The sequence below is a fragment of the Schistocerca nitens genome, chromosome 5, assembly GCF_023898315.1.
Source record: "Schistocerca nitens isolate TAMUIC-IGC-003100 chromosome 5, iqSchNite1.1, whole genome shotgun sequence".
NCBI lineage: Eukaryota > Metazoa > Arthropoda > Insecta > Orthoptera > Acrididae > Schistocerca > Schistocerca nitens.
The window spans coordinates 85543347-85565860 of record NC_064618.1 but is presented as its reverse complement, the minus strand read 5'-3'; the positions used below and the strand labels follow the sequence as shown (position 1 = coordinate 85565860).

At 41.1% G+C, this 22514-nt stretch overlaps 1 protein-coding gene across 2 annotated transcripts in view; it reads left to right on the top strand.

Moving 5' to 3' along the window:
• The window catches only part of LOC126259872 (putative protein tag-52), a 150340-nt gene that overhangs the window by 48556 nt on the left and 79270 nt on the right, over positions 1-22514 (top strand). For both annotated transcript variants that reach the window (XM_049956929.1, XM_049956930.1), the window contains exon 4: positions 8337-8523. In XM_049956929.1, coding sequence (XP_049812886.1) covers positions 8337-8523 — 187 coding nt within the window. The remainder of the gene's footprint in view (positions 1-8336; positions 8524-22514) is intronic.

Genomic DNA, 22514 nt, shown 5'->3' with positions numbered 1-22514 from the left:
AAGACCCAGAACAACTGATGTGCATGATACAAACTAAAATAACTTGGAGGTGGGCAGACAGCACGGCAGAGTCTGTGCTGTGCACACACCTCCTACAGGCGCCCTCCAGCAGCTGACCTGCAGTGATATAGTTGGCAGCCAATTAAAGTACACATGTGCAGTGACACCACACTTGGTACACTTACGCTCACATGCACTAGTAGCAGGATACAGCAAATGGTATCGTAACTGTTTCAACTTGGCAACATTATGAAAAGTACAGATTGCTGCTTACCCTATTGCAGAGAGGATGAGTCGCAGACAGGCACAGTAGAAAGACTACTAAACACGTAAGCTTTGTGGCCACACACACACACACAAAAGCACACACACACGCACACACAAAAGTGTGCACGTGCTCTACCCTGTCTCTGGCTACTGAGGCCAGACTGGTTTCAACTTCATAATGTGTTCAAATCATCTAATGGTGACTTGCTAACAAGGGAACCTCCCCATCGCACCCCCCTCAGATTTAGTTATAAGTTGGCACAGTGGATAGGCCATGAAAAACTGAACACAGATCAATCGAGAAAACAGGAAGAAGTTGTGTGGAGCAATGAAAAAAATAAGAAAAATATACAAACTCAGTAGTCCATGCGCAAGACAGGCAACATCATGAAGAGTGTGAGCTCAGGAGCGCCGTGGTCCCGTGGTTAGCATGAGCAGCTGCGGAATGAGAGGTCCTTGGTTCAAGTCTTCCCTCGAGTGAAAATTTTACTTTTTTTATTTTCGCAAAGTTATGATCTGTCCGTTCGTTCATTGACGTCTCTGTTCACTGTAATAAGTTTAGTGTCTGTGTTTTGCGACCGCACCGCAAAACCGTGCGATTAGTAGACGAAAGGACGTGCCTCTCCAATGGGAACCGAAAACATTGGTTCGCAGGGTCATAGATCAACCGATTCCTACACAGGTAAACACCTCTGATATATTCTATACGACACTGGTGACGGCATGTGCGTCACAAGACAGGAATATGTTGTCGACCCACCTAACTTGTACACTTGGCGAATGGGTAAAAAGATTCTTCTACTTTGCCCGATTTAGCTTTTCTTGTGGATGTGATAATCACTCCCAAAAAAGTGATGAAAACATAAGAGTTTGTCAGATAACAATTGTCTGAAAATAAAAAATTAAATTTTTCACTCGAAGGAAGACTTGAACCAAGGACCTCTCGTTCCGCAGCTGCTCACACTAACCACGGGACCACGGCACTCCTGCGATCACACTTTCCATGATGTTGCCTATCTTCCCATGGACTACTCAGTTTGTATATTTTGCTTATTTTTTTCATAGTTCCACAAAACTTCTTCCTGTTGTCTCGATTGATCTGTGTTCAGTTTTTCAAGGCCTATCCACTGTGCCAACTTATAACTAAATCTGAGGGGGGTGCGATGGGGAGGTTCCCTTGTAAGAAGGCAAAACTAGTTATGATACCATTTTTATGACTTGAGGCGTAAGAATGCAATAAAATAACTTTAGTTACTAAATAATGGAAGGAGTAATAGAACTTGAAGATAGTCGAGTCATCAATAGGCACATAAACAAGGCTGAACACACTGCTAAGCTATTGCATGATGTCCATCTACTTACATGGCTACATTGACATTGCTAACTTTATTGTAGCAGCACTGCAATACCACTGATGATGAGGATGTAATGGTGCAGTGGATAAGGGTGAAAAGGGAGACAGAATAGGAAGGGGATTGGTGGTAAAGGTGGCTACAGCTGGGAGGGAGAGCCACAAGCTGTCAGTATAGGAATATGTCACCGAAAGTTGCTCCAGCGCATGTAAGAGGAATTGCATTTAGTGCAGTTGACATACTGTGGTTCATTGATAGAATGCGATCAGTCTACAAAGGAGATACCATTCACGCAACACTCATGCAACCCATCCTAGAATATTGCTCATATGTGTGGGACTCATACCAAATAGAACTAATTGGGATATTGACCAGACGCAACGAAGGGCAGCGCAAATGGTCACAGGATTCTGTCACCCACGGGAAAGTGTCACAAAGATGCTGAAAAGACTGAAGTAGCAGACACTTAAAGACAGTCACAAGCTATCTTGTGAAAATCTACTTAGAAAGTTTTTAGAACCAAGATTAAGTGCTGACTCTAGGAATGTACAACAACCCCTTACATATCACTTTCCACAGGGTTTGCAAAGACAGTATTGGACTAATTACAGCGCTCACAGAGACATTTAAGCAGTCATTCTTCCTGTACTCCATACTTGAATGGAATGGGGGAAAATAGCATTAATAATAGTTTGGTGCACAAGTTCATAGCATTTTCGTTTTGAATGTTGATGTTCCAGTTGCTATGGGCTTATTTATCGATTGCCATTTTTTATTTGTAGTTCACTGTTATGTGAGTTTACATAATATCATTTTGTCATTTGGATTTAGTAAGTACAGCTGTGGATGATAGAAAATGGAGTGCCAAGTGGAGAAATCAGAATGTTTCTGACACATTCTTCTGTTTCAGTTCAGTAGAGGGGTGACAGCAGCAGAGGCAGCCAGAAACATTTGCATATGCTCTTCACGGGTATGCTGCCGGATATGATTGTCTTTACTACACGATATTTCGGCGATCCCTCTGGCCCCCATCTTCAGGTGTGATTGCCGAGTACACAATACCACCGGAACTGAATTAACATCAGAAACGGCAGCTCCTTTATACCCCAGGTCCTGGACACTGCGCTTGCGCGGGAAGTGGAAGCAAAGAATTGCAGTGCCGTCAGCAGTAGAAACTGGCAAAAGTGATAAATCGCAAATTAAGATGTAGCGGTTCGAAAACCAGATCGTTGTTGTTTTACATCAGATAAAATAGGGTTCCATATCTTGTTTAAAGAAAAACCTTTATCTCTAATAATGTCATCTGATAATTGTATTTTGATGGATTCCTTGAGCACACAATCCCTATAACAAAAAGCCGGAGCAATAATTTGCGTCTCTTTAAACAACACGTTATGTCCTTCATCGAGACAATGTTCGGTGATGGCAGATTTTTCAGGCTGGAACAAATGTGTGTGATGCTGATGTTCCACACATCGGTCATGAACAGTGTGAATAGCCTGTCCAATATAGGCCTTTCCACAGTGACAGGGAATTTTATAAACTCCAGGCTTTCTCAATCCCAGACCATTTTTAACAGATCCAAACAGGGCTCCAGTCGTGGCCATAGGCGAAAGAACACTTTTAATATCATATTTCCTGAGAATCTTAGAAATTTTTGAAGAAATACTTTCAGTAGAGTTTAGAATAGCAACTGATTTACTAGTATCTGGCGCTGGTTCTCTTGATGGTCCAAACTGAAAATCACAATTAATTTGACGATTGGTATATCCATTGAGCTTGAAGACAGCCGGATATTAGTAAATCGGTCACTTTTCTACCCTTTGCTGGGAGTATTTCTTCAAAAATTTCTAGAATTGTCAGGAAATATGATATTCAAAGTGTTCTTTTGCCTTTGGCCAAGACTAGAGCCCTGTTTGGATCTGTTAAAGATGATTTGGGATTGAAAACGCCTGGAGTTTATAGTTCCCTGTCATTGTGGAAAGGCCCATATTGGACAAACTATTCGCACTGTTCATGACCAATGTGTGGAACATCAGCGTCACATATGTTGGTCCCATCTGAAAAATCTGCCGTCGCTGAACATTGTCTCAATAAAGGGTGCAACATGTTTAAAGAGACGCAAAATATTGCTCCGGCTTCTCGTTACTGGGATTGTGTGCTCAAAGTATCCATTGAAATACGATTATCTGATGACATTATTAATAGAGATAAAGGTTTTCCTCTAAACAAGGTATTGAACCCTATTTTATCTGATATGAAACAACAGCGGTCTGGTTTTCGACCTGCTACATCTTAATTTGCCATTTACCACTTTCGCCAGTTTCTACCGCTGGCGGTGCTGCAATTCTTCGCTTCACAGGGGCCAACTCTTCTGGTTCTCATGCAGGCGCAGTGGCCTAGACCTGGGGTATAAAGAAGCCATCGTTTCTGATGTTCTTTCATTTCCGGCATGACTGTGTACTCAGAAATCGCACTTGAAGATGGCGGCCAGATGGATTGCCAAAATATCGTGTAGTGAAGATGATCATATCCAGCAACGTACGCATGAAGAGCATAAACATATAAGACACCCGAAAATCTACGGACTTACATCTGAAACATTTGTGCTGTGTATAAGGATAATGCCAATGGATAGAGCACCGAAAGAAAATGATTTTCCCATTTTGAGGAGGATTGTTTAGATGTTAGTGACTCTCCATGTTCAGAAGACCTTTGGAGTTTAATGAAGATAAATAAATGCATTAATCCACAATGATCCTCCTCAGTGTACTCAACTGGAAAGTGGGATTAACTGTGATCATTCCTTCACTGTGCGACATTTACATGCATTGAAGAAGGTTCACAAATCAGATGTATGGGTGCCACATGATCTCATCCCAAATCACAAAAATCAGCTGATGGCCATATGTGCATCTCTACTTGTTCATCATCAGTTGGGTTGTGAACAACACCAACCATTCCTTTCCTGTAACATTACTGGTGACAAGAAATGATGTCTTTATGCTAATGTAAGAAAGAAATGGATGAGTCCAAACAAAGAGCAACTCCCCATACAAAGGCTTGTGTGCATCCACAAAAGATAAAATTGTGCATCTAGTGGAACCGTGACAGTGTTGTGTACTATGAAGAATTGCTTCCCTGAGGTGTAACCATCACTGCTGATACACAGGGTGATTATAATTAAACTTAAACTTTCAAACCACCGTAGAAATAACACCACTGGTAAGAATGACATCAAATTGCAGTGGAATATTATCAGAGAAGGGGGGGGGGGGATGTATGGCAGAAGAAATCTAAATAGTTACAAAATGTAACAATAGATAGCACTCTAAGCATCATAATTTAATAATAGTCACCTGCAAATGACAAATGAATGTCACAACAATACTTAAGGTCTAGTTTGATGCTAAACAAACTGTACTACCCAGTGTGCATGGGTGTACAGGTGTCGTACTGTTAGTTATGTAAGCCCATCCACCATGGCAAGGTCATATTAGAGTGGATGGGAAAAATCACTTTTTAATTTTCCTGAGGCCAAAAACCGCATAAAAAGCATCAATCACATTGGTTTTTAATTGTCCTGAGGCTAAAAAAACTCACAAAAAGCATCAATCACATCGGTTTTTAATTGTCCTGAGGCCAAAAACAGCATAAAAGTCACCAATCAAAATCAAATTGGATTATTAATTTCCGTGTGACCAGTGTAAAACATGTTTAATATGCTGTTCACAATTTTCTGCGACAAGTTGAAATTGAGAAACAGCATGTTCCACAACTGATCAAAGTGTTTCGTACGTCACATACAGAATGTGTTGTGCAATGCATGCCTTCAGAGCAGCTAAGTTTACAGTCGGAACACTGAACACAGTATGTTTCAGATGGCCCCACAGCCAGAAGTCAAACTGATTAAGATCAGGTGATTGGGATTGCCAGGCTGTAGGGAAGTGGCGGCTGATAATTCTAGCCTTTCTGAAAGGGCACTTCAGCAGCTGCTTAACTGGATTTGCAAGGTGCGGAGGTGTGCCATCTTGCATAAAAATGATCCCATCCACACATCGATGCTGTTAGAGAGCTGGAATAATGTGGTTGTGCAAAAGACACTCATAGCTTACCAGTGACGGTACAGGTAACAGGACCAGAAGCACCTGTCTCTTCGAAAAATGTGGCCGTATGATAAATAGTGCCGTAAACCCTCACAACACTGTGACCTTTTAAGAATGAAGTGGTACTGGTTGATCTGCGTGTGGATTTTCCGTTGCCCATATTCGACAATTCTTTGTATTGACATATCCTGTCAGATGGAAGTGGGCTTAGTCTGTCCACAAAATCTTCCACAGCCAATCATTGTCCACTTCCATGTGAGCTAGAAACTCTAAAGCAAAGGTCTCTCTTGCTGGCAGGTCAACAGGAAGCAACTCATGCACCTGGGTAATTTTGAATGGATAGCAAAGAAGGATGTTTCTTTGGATTTTATGCACTGTACTCACGGGTACGTCTGATGTTTGGGCAATTCTCTGTGCACTACACGTTTGCACAACAGCACTTGTCTCCTCCTGCATTGCTGTGGCCTTTGCTTCCACTGACATCGAATCAATTCATTTCCTCCCTCTATCAGGTTGCACACCAAAAGAACCCATCTTTTCGAATTTCCAAATTATTTCCTCTAGACCCATGGCAATCATTGGACCTTTTTTCAAACCCTCCAGTGTCCGGAATTTCTGCAGAGCGACGTGTGCACAGTCATCGTTTACAAGCAGATCACGACCCTGCATTGAGACAGTCATGGCGAACATCGCAGATGCAAAAGGAGGAAAAGCCGTGTACCCAGCATGTTTATACCAACTTCAATGGGTCATGCACATGACAGTTGTTTTCATTTACGTATCCTGACACATACAGCACCATCTATTGATCAGTTCTTCTTCTGCCATACGTTTTCTCCCTTCTTCAATAATATTCCGTTGCAATTTGACATCATTCTGACCAGTGGTGTTATTCCTACAGCGTTTTGAATGTTTAACTTTAATTGTAATCACCTTGTTTAATTTCAGCAACTGAGACAGCTTGTGGTTGCATTCCAAGAACAATGACCAGGAAGACTGCATGAAATGATGCTACTCCACAATAACGCCCACTTGCATTCTGCTAGACCAACAAAAAGATGCAGGACTATTCATTCTGCACCCACCTTATTAACCAGATTTCCGTCTTTTCTGTGCTCTATCGAACAAGCTTCAAGGGACTTCCTTCCTGGATGAAAATGCGTTCTCAACGTGCTCGATGAGCTCTTCACCTCAAAACCATGTGATTTCTACAGCTGTGAAATCAAAAAGTCATCCCAGTGTTGGCAGACTGTTGTAAAAGGTGAAGAAGAATATATTTTGATGACTAAAGTCTCTGTTACATTTATCTTTTGTGTCTATTAAACTTGCGGAAAAATGCTATGAACTTGTGCACAAACCCAATAACAGGCGCAATGGTACTCCACTGTGATTTGTATAGATGGTGGGGGGGGGGGGGGGGGGGCAAGAGGATTGTGATGTACTGTAAAATCAGTACCTGTCTCTGTAATTCCAAGAAGCTTGTTTAAGATTAGGAGGGGGAAAGGAAGGGCAGGAAAGCAGCCAGATAGCATGGGTTGTGAAGCAACAATTGGAGTCAAACACATTGTGTTAGCATAGTGTTCTGCCACTGGACGGTCAAGTCTTCCCTTCGCCACAGTTTGGAAGTGGTCGGTCATTCAAGCAGACAGGCTGTTGGTTATCATGGCCACGTGAAGGCTTGAATGTGATGTCCTGACCTGTCACAAGACTGGAATAAGATGTAGTGGGTGACTGTAGAATACAGGTCATGTACCTGTCTCCTCCATATGCACCACAAATGTAGAAAGGGGTTGGGAATTTCAGTTACTTTATTTATAATATCACATGTCTGTACATGTGAGTTTTCCAATTTATTGCTAGTAAATTAACCTCTCTTACTGCTTCCAATTTATCGATTATAAATTAATGTCTCTTGCTGCTTTTACTGTAGGCGATTGAGGAATTTACCAATGGTACTCTCATTGTTTCCTGGCATCAGTGACATCCAGTCTCTTTCCAGTTTATATTCTAAAACCAAAAAACTAAGTTTTGACAATACATACGAAGTGATTTCATTGATAGCTGTTTCTCCTCTGCATATTTTCATACAGTCTGATACATGTGCTTTTAATTCCTTTTGTGTGCTACTTTTAAATAATTTAAATGATAGGTAGTACCTTTTTTTGCTATTTTACTTGCAGATCTGAAGTCGGACTAGTTCAGGCGAAACTGGTAACATTAATACATTATTTGCACTACACTGTGCTTTGTTTAGAAAAACGAAAGAGTACTGTTTCTCCTGTTGACACAATAACTGTCTTTCTGTAATGAAATAATACACCAAGGTAATAAATACTGCATTGTGAATGGACCACTCAGCTTGACTAGCAATGCTGTCCGCACACACCAACATCTTAATACCACAGTGGGAGAGCAAATTATATAGCATACACTTGAGTTTCTGTAGTCAACCAACATATTTGGTATATTGAGCATGGATATTTTATTTTGAATACTTTGTTGAGTCACTTCTCATAATTAGTAAACTTTTTCCCCTTACATACACATTGTTATTACATTGTATAGCTGTGACTAAGTTCATATATCACTGACCAAATGTAAACTATTGCAGGATATTGGCAAGAAGAATGGAAAGTTGAACAGTTTTATTAAGGATCAAGAAAGTCGGCCTGAAGTTGGAACGAAACTGCCATCTTTACTCATCACTCCAATCCAGCGAGTACCAAGATACAGATTACTACTACAAGAAGTTCTCTCCTACACTCCAAAGTCACACAAGGATTATGCTGCATTGGTTGGTATGTTACAAGTGTAATAGATAAGTGTAAGTCAAGGATCAATATGAGAATCTTAACAAACAGGAATTGGTAACAACTGATAAAACAGTATATATCAGTTGTTTAAAACTGAATGTGCTACAAAACACAAGCGTGGTTGAGTGGTTCATCTTTTGTCAAATAATGAAAACTCCAGATAAGAATAACAACAATATAGGAAACAACAGATTGCTTCTTATCATAAAGATATCACGTCAAGTTGCAGCCAGGCACAATTAAGGCACTCACATATAGCTTTCAGCCACAGCCTTCATCAGTAAAACACACACACACACACACACACACACAAAGTAACTTGACGTGTATTCTTTACGATAAGTAGCAATCTGTCATTTCCCATGTTGTTGGTTCATCTTTTGGGTTGTTTTGCTGCAGCCTGGTTGGAGTCCAGGCAGTGAGTACACACAACAGCACAGCTCCAAGCACTTGAAGAAGCCAAATGAGTTGGTCATCAAAATATTGTGAGTAAAACAGAAGCAACAACTCAGCTGTACAACTGGAAGTACACTCTCAATTTCCAGTGAACCTTTACTTTACTAAATGTGTTATTTCCCATATGTCATTTCAAAATCCCACATAAGCAAGCTTAAACACGAAACTGTATCTTATTCACACCAATGCAGCTTGATTGTTTTATTTGACACTTCAAGAAGCTCTTAATCCATTTCTTTTTAAAAAATAATTTGGAATTGCTTGCACATTCCGTTTGCCATGGGTGCAGTCGATGGCCAACAGCGCTCTAACAAGAAAGATCATATTCTTACTTCACATTCCAGTTCTGTAAACTCTGTATGTTTACTAAAGTTCAGAAATTAAATAAATATTAAGTACAGGCATCTTAAACTAAAACTTAATGGTTTACTTTTGTTTATTTATTTATTATTTTAAAAACATTTCTTATTGTTACTTTCGCATGTGGTTCCTAAGGTGCACTGCTGTGTCTATCATACAAGAAGAAGCAATTGATGATCACTGATGGTTCTAGTATAGATTTTTCAAGGTGTCGAAGTGACTGTAGGTTGATAAAAGATAACCAAGACAAAACTTCTAATTGGTGTGATGAATGGCAGCTGATTCTTAAAGTAGAAATGTGTAAGTTTATGTGGATGAATAGGAAAAACAAACTCATAATGTTCGGATACAGCGTTAGTAGTTTTCTGCTCGACACAATCATGTCATTTAAATATCTGGGCATAATGTTGCAAAGCAGTATGAAATGAAAAGAGCATGTGAGAATTGTGGCAGGGAGGGCGAATTGTCGACTTCGGTTTATTGGGAGAATTTTAGGAAAATGTAGTTCATCTGTAATGGAGACTGCATATAGGACCTATCCTTGTGTGCTGCTAGAATGTTTGGGATCCACACCAGTTCAGATTGAAAAAAGACATTAAAGCAATTGAGGTAAGCTGCTAGATCTGTTACCAGTAGGCCGGCCGTTGTGGCGAGTGGTTCTAGGTGCTTCAGTCTGGAACCGCTACGGTCGCAGGTTCGAATCCTGCCTCGGGTGTGGATGTGTGTGATGTCCTTAGGTTAGTTAGGTTTAAGTAGTTTTAAGTTCTAGTGGACTGATGACCTGAGATGTTAAGTCCCATAGCACTCAGAGCCATTTGAACCATTTGTTACCAGCAGGTTTGATCAACATGAAAGTGGTACATAAATACTCTGGGAGCTCAAGTGGGAATCCCTGGAGGGAAGAAGGCATTCATTTGAAAGAACATTTCTGAGAAAGTTTAGAAAATGGCATTTGAAGCTGATGGCAGAATAATCCTACTGCTGTCAACTTACATTTCATGTAGGGACCATGAAGATAAGATACGAGAAATTAGGGATCATACAGAAGCATATAGACAGTTGTTTTACTGTCACCTTATATGCGAGTGTAACAGGAAAGGAAACGACTAGTTGTGGTACAAGATACCATCCACCACACACTGTACAGTGACTTGTGGATCATGTATGTAGATGTAGACAGCGTTATGGAAAGGATAGACTGCTACTCCCATATGGCAGAGATGTGAAGTCACAGATAGGTACAACAAAAGACTGTCTAAACAAAAGCTTTTTGGCCAATAAGGCCATCTTCTGAATTAGACTCCTCCCCCCCCCCCCCACACACACACACAAAAGCATGCACATGCACGAACGCAACTCACACACACGACTGCAGGCAACTGAAACCACCCTGCGAGCAGCAACACCAGTGCAAGATGGGAGTGGCGACTGGTTGGGGGTAAGGAGGGGGAGGGATAGTATGGTGGGGCTGGCGGACAGCAAATTGCTGTAGGTTAGACTGAGTGCAGGAGGGGAGGGGGGGGGATAAAGGAAAAGGAAAGAAATAAAAAGACCGGGTGTGATGGTGGAATGATGGCTGCGTAGTGCTAGTATGAGAACAGAGAAGGGGCTGGATTGGTGAAGACAGTGACTAACAAAGGTCGAGTCCTGGAGGGTTACAGGAACGTAGGATGTATTGCAGGGAAAGTTTCCACGTGGGCAATTCAGAAAAAGCTGATGTTGTTGGGGAGGATCCATATGGCACAGGCTGTGAAGTAGTCATTGAAATAAAGGATATCATATCTACATCTACATGGATATTCTGCAAATTACATTTAAGTACCTGGCAGAGGGTTCATCAAACCACCTTCGCAATTCTCTATTATTCCAATCTCGTATAGCGCGCGGAAAGAATGAACACCTATATCTTTCCGTATGAGCTCTTATTTCCCATATTTTATCGTGGTGATCGTTCCTCCCTATGTAGGTCGGTGTCAACAAAATATTTTCGCATTCAGAGGAGAAAGTTGGTAATTGGAATTTCGTGAGAAGATACCGTCGCTACGAAAAACACCTTTCTTTTAACAATTTCCAGCCCAAATCCTGTAGCATTTCTGTGACACACTCTCCCATATTTCACGATAATACAAAACGTGCTGCCTTTCTTTGAACTTTTTCGATATACTCCGTCAGTCCTCTCTGGTAAGGATCCCAGACTGCTGCAGCAGTATTCTAAAAGAGGACAGACAAGCGTAATGTAGGCAGTCTCCTTAGCAGGTCTGTTACATTTTCTAAGTGCCCTGCCAATAAAACGCAGTCTTTGGTTAGCCTTCCCCACAACATTTTCTGTGTGTTCCTTCCAATTTAAGTTGTTCCTAATTGAAATACCTAGGAATTTAGTTGAATTTAAGGCTTTTAGAGTAGACTGATTTATCGTGTAACCGAATTTTAATGAGTTCCTTTTAGCGCTCATGTGGATGACGTCACACTTTTCGTTATTCAGGGTCAACTGCCATTTTTTGGACCATTCAGATAATTTTTCTAAATCGTTTTGCAGTTTGTTTTGATCTTCTGATGCCTTTATTAGTCGATAAACGACAGCGTCATCTGCAAACGACCGAAGACGGCTGCTCCGATTGGCTCCCAAATTGTTTATTAGATAAGGAACAGCAACAGGCTTACAACACTACCTTGGGGAACGCCAGAAATCACTTCTGTTTTACACGATGACTTTCCATCAATTACTACGAACTGTGACTTCTCTGACAGGAAATCACAAATCCAGTCACATAACTGAGATGATATTCCATAAGCACACCATTTCAATACGAGGCGCTTGTGTGGTACAGTGTCAAAAGCCTTCAGGAAATCCAGAAATATGGAATCGATCTGAAATCCCTTGTCAATAGCATTCAACACTTCATGTGAATAAAGAGCTAGTTGTGTTTCACAGGAACGATGCTTTCTAAACCCATGTTGACTGTGTGTCAATAGACAGTTTTCTTCGAGGTAATTCATAATGTTCGAACACAATATATGTTCCAAACTCCTGCTACATATCGACATTAATGATATGGGACTGTAATTTAGTGGATTACTCCTACTACCTTTCTTGAATATTGGTGTGACCTGTGCAACTTTCCAGTCTTTGGGTACCGATCTTTCGTCGAGCGAACAGTTGTATATGATTGTTAAGTATGGAGCTAATGCATCAGCATACTCCGAAAGGAACCTAATTGGTATACAGTCTGGACCAGAAGACTTGCTTTTATTAAGTGATTTAGGTTGCTTCACTACTCCAAGGATATTTACTTCTACATTACTCATGTTGGCAGCTGTTATTGATTCAAATTCTGGAATATTTACTTCATCTTCTTTTGTGAAGGCATTTCGGAAGACTGTGTTTAGTAACTCTGCTTTGGCAGCACTGTCTCCGATAGTATCTTCATTGTTATCACACAGAGAAGGCATTGATTGTTTCTTGATGCTAACATACTTCACATACGACTAGAATCTCTTTGGATTTTCTGCCCATAAGGGGCCCCATAACGCGCCTAACGTTGGAGCTCCCAACTACCAATAATCTAATCCTCTGCGATTGCCTGGGTCTTGCAGGCTGAGTGGTTTCCTCTGAAACAGGACAGGCAACAGCATCTGGCTCAGCGACTGTGTCAGCCACAGACAGCACCTGGAACCTGTTTGTCAGACAAATTGGGGAGGCCCTACGTGCGGCCGCCTGGGAAGTCTTTCGCCGCCTGCTTCGCCCTGGGGCGATCGCCCACTCGACCACAGGTGAGGGGTCAGCCTCAGTGCAAGCAGCAACTGGGTTGGCCACCGGTGAGGACCGATCGGAGGGCTCTGACGTGCTGGACGTCTGTTGGATCCCCACGGCCGGCCCACAACAGTGGTGCCCATCCGCTGCAGCCTCAAGCTGTGTAACCAAAGCCGTCACAGCCTGAAGCTGAGAACGAAGTGTCACCAACTCGGCTCACATCTGCACACAACAGTCGCAGTCCCTGTCCATACTAAAGGCCATGGAAAACTAAACTATGCAGATAAACGGACTATCGACTCACACTACGGAAATCTACATTAGAACCTGTCGAAAATGCACGAACTGTGTCCAGTAATACGCAGATATTCAAAAACCTAACTACCGAAGCCCTCAGGTGAAACTAAATAATGTGCCCCTGATAAGGAACATGTAATGTCACAAAATGTTTACTTTCTGACACAAACGAAAGCGCGAGAACTGTGGCTATTAGATTTTAAATTTACATGCAGAAACTCAAGAAACTAAACTATTAAAGCACGCAGATATAATAAAATTCGCTCCTGGTTAGGAACTCTTAAATGTTACAAAAGCGGTTTACTTATCTTTAGCTGCATCTGTCGCGGTCGGCTACTGCTGCCTGACTGAGTGTTCAGCAACAGAATGGTCTACTTGTTTCTTGGCCACAGTTCATCAGTGGCCATTCTAGCAGACAGACAGCTTGTTGGTTGTCATGCCTACATAGAATGCAGCACAGTGGTTGCAGCTTAGCTTGTAGACCACATGACTGGTTTCACAGATAGCCCTGTCTTTGATGGGATAGGTGACATTAGTGACTGGCCACAATGGGACGTCGTGGATGGTTAGTTACTGTGCCCTCACTGTGAGAATCTCTGCTCTCCTAGACCAACACCTTCAACCTATTACCTGGAACCTACCCTCCTATATAAAAGATACCAACCATTTCCTCCACCGACTCTCCGCAATTCCTGTCCCTTTACCACACGCTGCCCTGTTTTTCACTATTGATGCCACCTCCCTGTTCACTTAACATTCCTCATGCCCATGGCCTTACTGTTATTGAACACTACCTTTCCCAATGCCCGACGTATTCCAAACCAACACTCTCCTTCCTAGTTGCCATGGCCAACTACATCCTCACCCACAATTTCTTCTCCTTTGAAGGCATTTCCTGCAAACAAATCTGGGGTACAGCTATGGGCACCCGCATAGCACCATCCTATGCCAACCTATTCATGGACCATCTACAGGAATCCTTCTTAAAAACCCAGAATCCTAAACACCTCACCTGGTTGAGATTCATTGATGTCATCCTTGCTATCTGGATCAAAGGTAAAGACATGCTATCCACATTCCTCCCGAACCTCAGCAACTCCTCCCCCCATTTGCTTCACCTGCTCCTACTTAACCCAACAAGCCACCTTCATAGATGTTGACCTTCACCTCAAATATGGCTACATCAGTACCTCCGTCCATATCAAACCTACTAACCACCAGCAATACCTCCACTTCAACAGCTGCCGCCCATTCCATACCAAGAAGTCCCTTCCGTACAGCCTAGCCACCCATGGTCTTGGCATCTGCAGTGACAAGCAGTCCCTCTCGAGATATACCAAGGGTCTCACTGAAGCCTTCACTGACCAAAATTATCTTCCCAACCTTGTGCAAAAACGACTCCTTCGTGCCTTATCTTTCCAGTGGCCCACCACCTCACAAAGTCCAACCGTGTGACCACAGACGAGCATTCCCCTCGTAACTCATTACCACACAGCACTGAAGCAACTGAATTACATTCTCCACCAGGGTTTGGATTAACTCTCATCATGTCCTGAAATGAGAAATGTCCTGCCCACTATCCTTCCAACCCATCCCACAGTGGTATTCTGCCGTCCACCAAACCTACACAGTATACCCATCCATCCTTAAAACGACCCCTGCTCCCGATCCTGTGCCTCATGGCCCATACCCTTGTAATACATCTAGATGCAAGACCTATCCCATACATCCTCCAGACCAGTCACTGAGATGACATATCCCATGAAATGCAGGGCTACCTGTGAAACGAGTCATGTGGTCTACAAAGGAAGCTGCAACCACTGTGCTGCATTCTTTGTAGGCGTGAAAACCAACAAGCTGTCTGTCTGCTTGAATGGCCACCAACAAACTGTGTTCAAGAAACCTTCTTTAGTCACTGTCCTCATCCATCCAGCCCCTTCCCTGTTTCCATTCCAGTACTACACAGCTGTCATTCCACCACGTACACCCAGTCTTTTTATTTCTCTCCTTTCCCGCCCCCCTCTCCACCTCTTCCATGCCTTCTGTCTAGCTGGTAGCGCTTCACTGTACGTCACCCCCACCATACTATCCCTTCCCCTCCCTGCTCCAGCCTCCTCCGTACCTCCACCCAGTCACCACTCCCATCAAGCAATGGTGCTGCTGCCCGCAGTGTGGTTTCAGTTGCCTGAGACTGCAGTCGTGTGTGAGCTGCGTGTGCGTGTGCGTGTGCATGTGCATGCGTATGTCTGTCTATTGTTGACGAAGGCTTTAATGGCTGAAAGCTATAATTGTGAGCTCATTTTCTCGTGCCTATCTGCGACTCAGCATCCCCGTTATATGCTGAGTAGCAACTTCCCTTTTCATCCGGGATTTCCCATTGTTTGATTACTAAAAAAATGTTTTAAAATATGTAAAAGCATGTACATTATGTATGTATTTGATAATTTAGGCACCATAGTTAATCCATATAGAACATAGTAAAACAAACTGATTTTTGCAATCAAACAAGGCACTGGACATCAGATCACAGAGCTAGCTAACATTTCTATTGATTTGAATGGTAAGATTATAAGTGATGATTCACAGATAAAGAAATTTTTAATGACCGTTTCTTGAGTGTAGTGGAGGCAATAAGGTCAAAAAATTCAACAGCAAAATCAAGGCAGTGTGTTTAGAAACAAACTTCTATAAAATTTAGTGGTCTGTTACTGTTATCCACTTCTCCACGTGAAATTAAGAAACTGTTAAATAAGCTCTGTATGAGCTTTCATTTTTAAAGATGTTTATTTCGTATAAAATTGTCGTATAAGAAGTGCAAATCCTTTGATACATATATGCAATACTAAGCCAAGACAATTTCCCATATAGATTAAAATGTATCATAATAAAGTGATATTAGGGAAAGGATTGATTACTAATCACCAAGTAGATGACATGTTGAGTTGCAGGCAGGCACAATAAAAAGACTGCTACACATTTAGCTTTTGGGCAATCCCTTCTTCAGAAAATGCAGACACATTTACACAAGCAAGCACATGTCATGCCCACAATACTACCATCTCAGGCAGCTCCGACTGGAATGCATTTGGGTCCCAGCTGCTGGAGATGGTGATCTTGTGTGCATGAGATGTGCTTGCTTGTGTGTGTGTTTTTTCTCCTGAAGAGGAAGGCTTTGGCCGAAAGCCAAATGTGTAACAGTCTTTCCGTTGTGCCCCTCTGCAGCTCAATGTGTCATGTTTATGGTGAGTGGTGATCTCTCCTTGTCCTAATATTGTTGAAATTCTGACCTGGAGTCTCCATTGTTTAATAATTCAATGTTATTTACCGTATACGTGATAGAAGTAGTGTCAGTAAGTACCAATTTTCTTCAATGTTGACATTATTTTCTAAAAATTTTGAGAAAGTTGTTTACTTGCAGCTGTTCCGTACCTTGATTATATTAATATAATTAACAAATAGCAGTTTGGATCTCAAAATTGTTACTCAACTGATACAGCAGTGCTGTTCATACACTGACTGACTAAATTCTACATATATTAAATAATGGAACAGAATGAGTCCATGTTTTCATATGGCAAACTAAGATTTTAAAGAAATAATAGTATAGCTAACAAATAAATCACATCATATTAATAGACTAGTTTAGTGCCCGCTGCTTTGCTCAGGTAGACAGTATGGTCTACACAGATTTGTTGTTATTGTTTATCAAATTTTTGTTTTTCATAAATTGCAACACCTTCTAAACTTTTCACACTAATTAAAGCCATAGAAGTATCGTATTTTACAGATGTACTGCTGATGAAAAGAAATTCTGGTAACTGGAGTCCAAGAATTTGTTAACCGTGCCTTTTGCATTCTTGTGGTGATATTTCCATAGAAACTTTCATCCCAACACACGTTTCTTGATATCTAACTGAGAAGTGGCATATCAATTTTCAATGATTTAGCTTTTAATATTTTTTTTTTTTTTTTTTTTTTTTTTTTAATATAGCAAAATAATTTCTTAAAAATTATCATCCCCTTTTTCACCACCTTAGAAACTAAATTTCCAAAAATTTTGAAACACATACTTCTTTTATATCTGAGAAATCAAATACAAATTTTCATAGATTTAGCTTTGAAAATGCTTTCATAATGGAATAATTTCATAAAATTTGTAAGCCCCTATTTCACTCTCTTAGCTGTTTGAGTTTACAAAAACATTAATCTACATTTACATATATTCTCCACTAGCCACCAAGCGGTGTGTGGCAGAGGGCACAATTCGCGCCAAAGTCATATCCCCCCTCCACTCGCGGATCGCGCAAGGGAAAAACGACTGTCTGAACGCCTCAGTACAAGCTCTAATCTCCCTTATCTTTCAATGATGATCATTGCGTGATTTGAAAGTTGGTGGTAATAATATATGCTCTACATCCTTGGCGAAGATTGGATTTCGAAATTTAGTGAGCAGCACCTTCCATTTAGCGCATCGTTGGTCTGCAAGTGTGCCCTACTTCAAACTTTCTATGATGGTTGTAATGCTCTCGCTATGGCTAAACGTATCAGTCACGAATCTTGCCACTCTTCTTTGGACCCTATCAGTCCCTTGAATGAGACCCAACTGGTAAGGGTCCCATACAGACAAACACTAAGACTGAATGAACTAACCTATTGTAAGCTAATTCCTTTGTTGAAGGACTGCACGCTTCAGGATTCTACCAGTAAACCGCAATCTAGAGTTCGCCTTGCCCTTTACTTGTGTAATCTGGTCATTCCATTTGAGATCATTTCGAATAGTCACACCTAGATACTTGACGGGTGTTGCCACTTCCAGTGACTGGGCATTTATTTTGTACTCATACATTAATGGAGATTTTTGCGTTGTTATACGCAGTAGGTTACACTTTCTAATATCGAGAGATAACTGCCAGTCACTACACCATACATTTATTTTCTGCAAATCCTCATTGACTTGTTCACAACTTTCACGTAATACTACTTTTCTGTAGACTATAGCATCATCAGCAAACAGTCTAATGCAGCTGTCAATACCATGAACCATATTGTTTATGTAAATCGTAAAAAGCGGCGGACCTATTACGCTGCCCTGAGGCACACCTGAAGCTACGCTTATTTCTGTTGAAGTCACCCCATTTAGGATGGCATACTGCCTCTGTCTGTTAGAAAACTTTCTGTCCAATCTCATATATCATTTGATAGACCATAAACGCGCTCTTTCTGAAGCAAATGACAATGCAGAATTGAGTCGAAGGCCTTTCAAAAGTCGAGAAATGTGGCATCAACCTGTGAGCCGGTATCTAGAGCGTGTTGTATATCATGCGTAAAGAGGGCCAGCTGTGTTGCGCATGACCTCTGTTTCCTGAAACGATGTTGGTTTCTGCTGATGAGCTTCTCAGTCGAGAAAGGTCATTATGTCTGAACACACAATATGTTCCATGATTCTACAAGAAATAGAGGCCAGTGAAATTGGTCTGTAATTATGTGCATCCGATTTTTTTCCCCTTTTTGTAGATTGCTATGATCTGGACCTTCTTCCAGTCCCTTGGAACTTTCCGCTGTTCCAGTGATCTCTGATAGATGATGGATAAGAATGGTGCTATATTTGTAGTATAGTCAACATATAATCTTATGGGGATATGTCTGGGTCAGATGCCTTCCTGGCATCAAAGGATCTTAACTGTTTTACAATCCCAGATACCGTAAACTCTGTCAGCCATCCTTGCATTTTGCATTTGTTCAATAAATGAAAGGGGGAATGGTGCTGCAGTCCTCTACCATAATTAAGTTTTTGAAAGCTAGGTTAGCCCTGCAGTTCAAAACCACAGTGGTGGAGCCTTTGTTGGCAGGTAGGATTATAAGGTCAGGATCTGTTTTTAGATGGTGGACTGCTGTTCTTTCTGCCGATTTAAGGTTGGTTACTGTGTTAGGGATTTGGGAAATGATGGTGAGACAAGGTTCGAGGTTAAGCAATTCTGGAATGTTGATGAGGTGATTTGAGGTCAGTAGAGGTGGATAATGATTAGGTGAAGGAGTGAGCAGGGTCAGACAGGGTTCACTACTGGTTTTTTATAGAGTTTGTCTTTAATGAGTCTAGCATAATTGAATTTGGGAGAGGTACAAAAGGTAAGGTCCTTGGAAAGGACTGATACTTCTGTGAGATTAAGGCATTTGGAGGAACAGTTGATGTCTGTGTTTTGGGTATATTTATATTCTGGATTGTGTATGGTGGTGGGAGGGAGTTTCTGAGGGTGTTATAAATTTAGTAGGTCTGTGAGGCAGGGTTTGTCGGGTATAAGGGGAAGTAGGGGAGATCTGCAGGTTGTGGTGGATAATGGTGTGGCCTCAACCTTTGCTAGTCCATGTCCTTCATCTACATATTCTCTTCCCTTCACCCATTCCAGCTCTACACACACACACACACACACACACACACACACACACACACACACTAGTTCCTTTCCCCTCCTCAACTTCCATCCTTTCCTGCTCCCCTTTCCCCTCCCCCTCCCTCACCCCTCAAACCTCACAGCTGCACCTAGCAGGCCTAACCTGTCACCACCACATCTCTGCACACACCCACTAGCAGCACTGCACTTTCCCTCACTCATACCCTCCCATCCCTCCCCACCTCAGTCTCCTCCTTTTCTACTTTAGAAGAAGGCCTTTTGGCTGAAAGCTTAAATGTATAGCAATCTTTTTGTTGTGTCTGTCTGCTGCTACTCATCTTATCTATACTGTGAGTAGCAGTCCATCCCTTTCATAGTATTGTCATTAAAATAGAACCAATAAATAAAAAGAAAGATGGCTCTCACACCTGAATGGGATGCAAGAAGGAAATATACCAAAAAGTGTTTCATCAAATAAAGTCTTCTTGAAGTTGTGCTCCACAGCTTTCAGGAAAGACATTTTCATAAATAGCGTTACAAAACTGCTAAAATGTTTATTATTTTGAAGCTAGTTTCAAAAGTATCATTGTCTGGCTTAAGAATTTTAAACTGCTTTATGTCAAAATTCCATCATTTTAAAATAGGTCACATGAAGAATCCGCCTTAGGCAGAATATTCTTGAGGAAAAAAACCTTGATCACAAAGTGCGTAGCATCCAGTGCACATTGGTCAATCGATTATTCATATGATTTTGAAACGCTTCCCTGTTGGTTTTAGAACATTTTTGGACAAATTTTAAGTTGATTTCTGAATGAATCATAAGTTGATTTTTGGATGCGTGCATAGTGTACATAATGTCTCTTCCAGGGGAATACCTGTCGATCTAGAAATAAACTTCCCTGCAGGCAAAAGGGAACATGGCTATACGAGCTGAGCGGAATAAAGCAGAACGGGTGAGTGCCAGACACTGTTTATGTGGTTGACTGGATTTGCGAATGATCAGCATTGTTATAATTACTAGAAAAATCCATAGATTCAGACTAGCAGAGTGGAATTAAACGACTAACAAGTATAACACTATCTAGTATTGCCCTGGTTCGGAAATATCGTAGATCTGGGGCTGATGCACAGAGCAGTCTTGAGTTTTAGTGGGGAGGTGAGTAGTCTCCATGTGACCCATGTTTGCGTTTAGTGATTTTGCTGTTTCCTCTTTGTTTATTGCTCTCATGTCAAATGAAAACAAAATGGAATTCTGTGACCGGAAGCTATCAAGTGAATTAAATTACATTCACGTAATTCCACAAGGCTAAAATATGTTATTAGTTTGATTTTTTTTATTTAATTTCCAGCTTTCTGACAGTCACGCATTAATCGCCTTGCAGAACAATGAAGTTATTTTTGTTGGTTTTCTAAAGAAATTTGGCATTCGTTAATCTTTTCTGCTGAGGCAGTCAATTCATTTGAAACTAAGTGCTTAATTCCACACTGTTGGCTACTTTCAACTGTTCGCTGTATTTCAAGCGCACGTTTTCATCTCCTAGCACGTATGGCATTATGCCATAATAAAGAACCAAACATGAGATAAAACGGTACTGGTACTCCAAGAACATTTACATCCCAATCTGGACATGTGAATGTGCATTTTAAGCTGAAATATGAATTTAATATGGTTCACGAAATTTCATTTCTCTTGGAGTATCCTCTAATGTCTTGTTTCTTTTATGACATTGTGTAAGATCTTTTAATGTTTTACACGTACGAACATACGGGCTTCCTACGTAATCGTAGCTGCACAAGTGTGGCGACGCGTGTTATCTGGCGCTCTCTGGCAACTGCTGAAATGAACCTATTTCTAACAGGTTGTGGGAAAATATTGTGAATGGATGTTTGAAAAGCGTTACTTTCAAAGTAAATTTCCTTTTACGCAAGATGAACTATGTGTGAGAACGTACAATGAATTTCTTACATCGTAGAGCATTTGACACTCATTTAAAAATCACCTCTTTGGGGACAATCATTTAAAAGAATTTTGAGCCCAGAAAATCAGACATTTATGTCATTGTTAAAATGTTACTATCACATTTGTGTGATGTATCTTAAAGTGTAACACGTGCAGAAAAGATCAACATTATATGTGAAAGCTTAGCTTCTCTTACAGCTTATTAATATTCGAGATCAATATTATGTGTAAAAGCTTTTCTTTTCTTGTATCAACACTATGTATATTAATTTAAACCATTAACTTTTCCTATTTGTATATTTGCACTACTTAACAGCGATGTTGCTATTGGCTGACTACATCACATTTCCTATGATCTGGATATCCCCCGTCATCGGCTGGCGAGATCACGTGACATGAGCAATGACTGTCTTACAAAAGCACATCACAGTCTCAATTTCAGTGCTTCGGAAAGTAACGCGGTGTTTGGTGGAATTTGAATTTATACTTTCATTATACGAAAATATGCAGTATACATGTTGCTGCACATCAGACATCTTTCCAAATCATGTTTTTCCTACCCCCTCCCCAGAGTTTCTCTTTCTAAAGTGCTGAGAAATCCTATGCCAGTGTATGCAGATTGATAAGTTTGCTGTGCTGGTATTAGTCTTAGTCGTAGGAAAGGGGAATTTTGTTAAAATTCAGTAAAGGCGTGGTTGAACGGTGAAGTCTGGGGTCGCTGACAATGTGGGGTAATAGTAAGCAGCCAGTAGGCCAAGTAGGG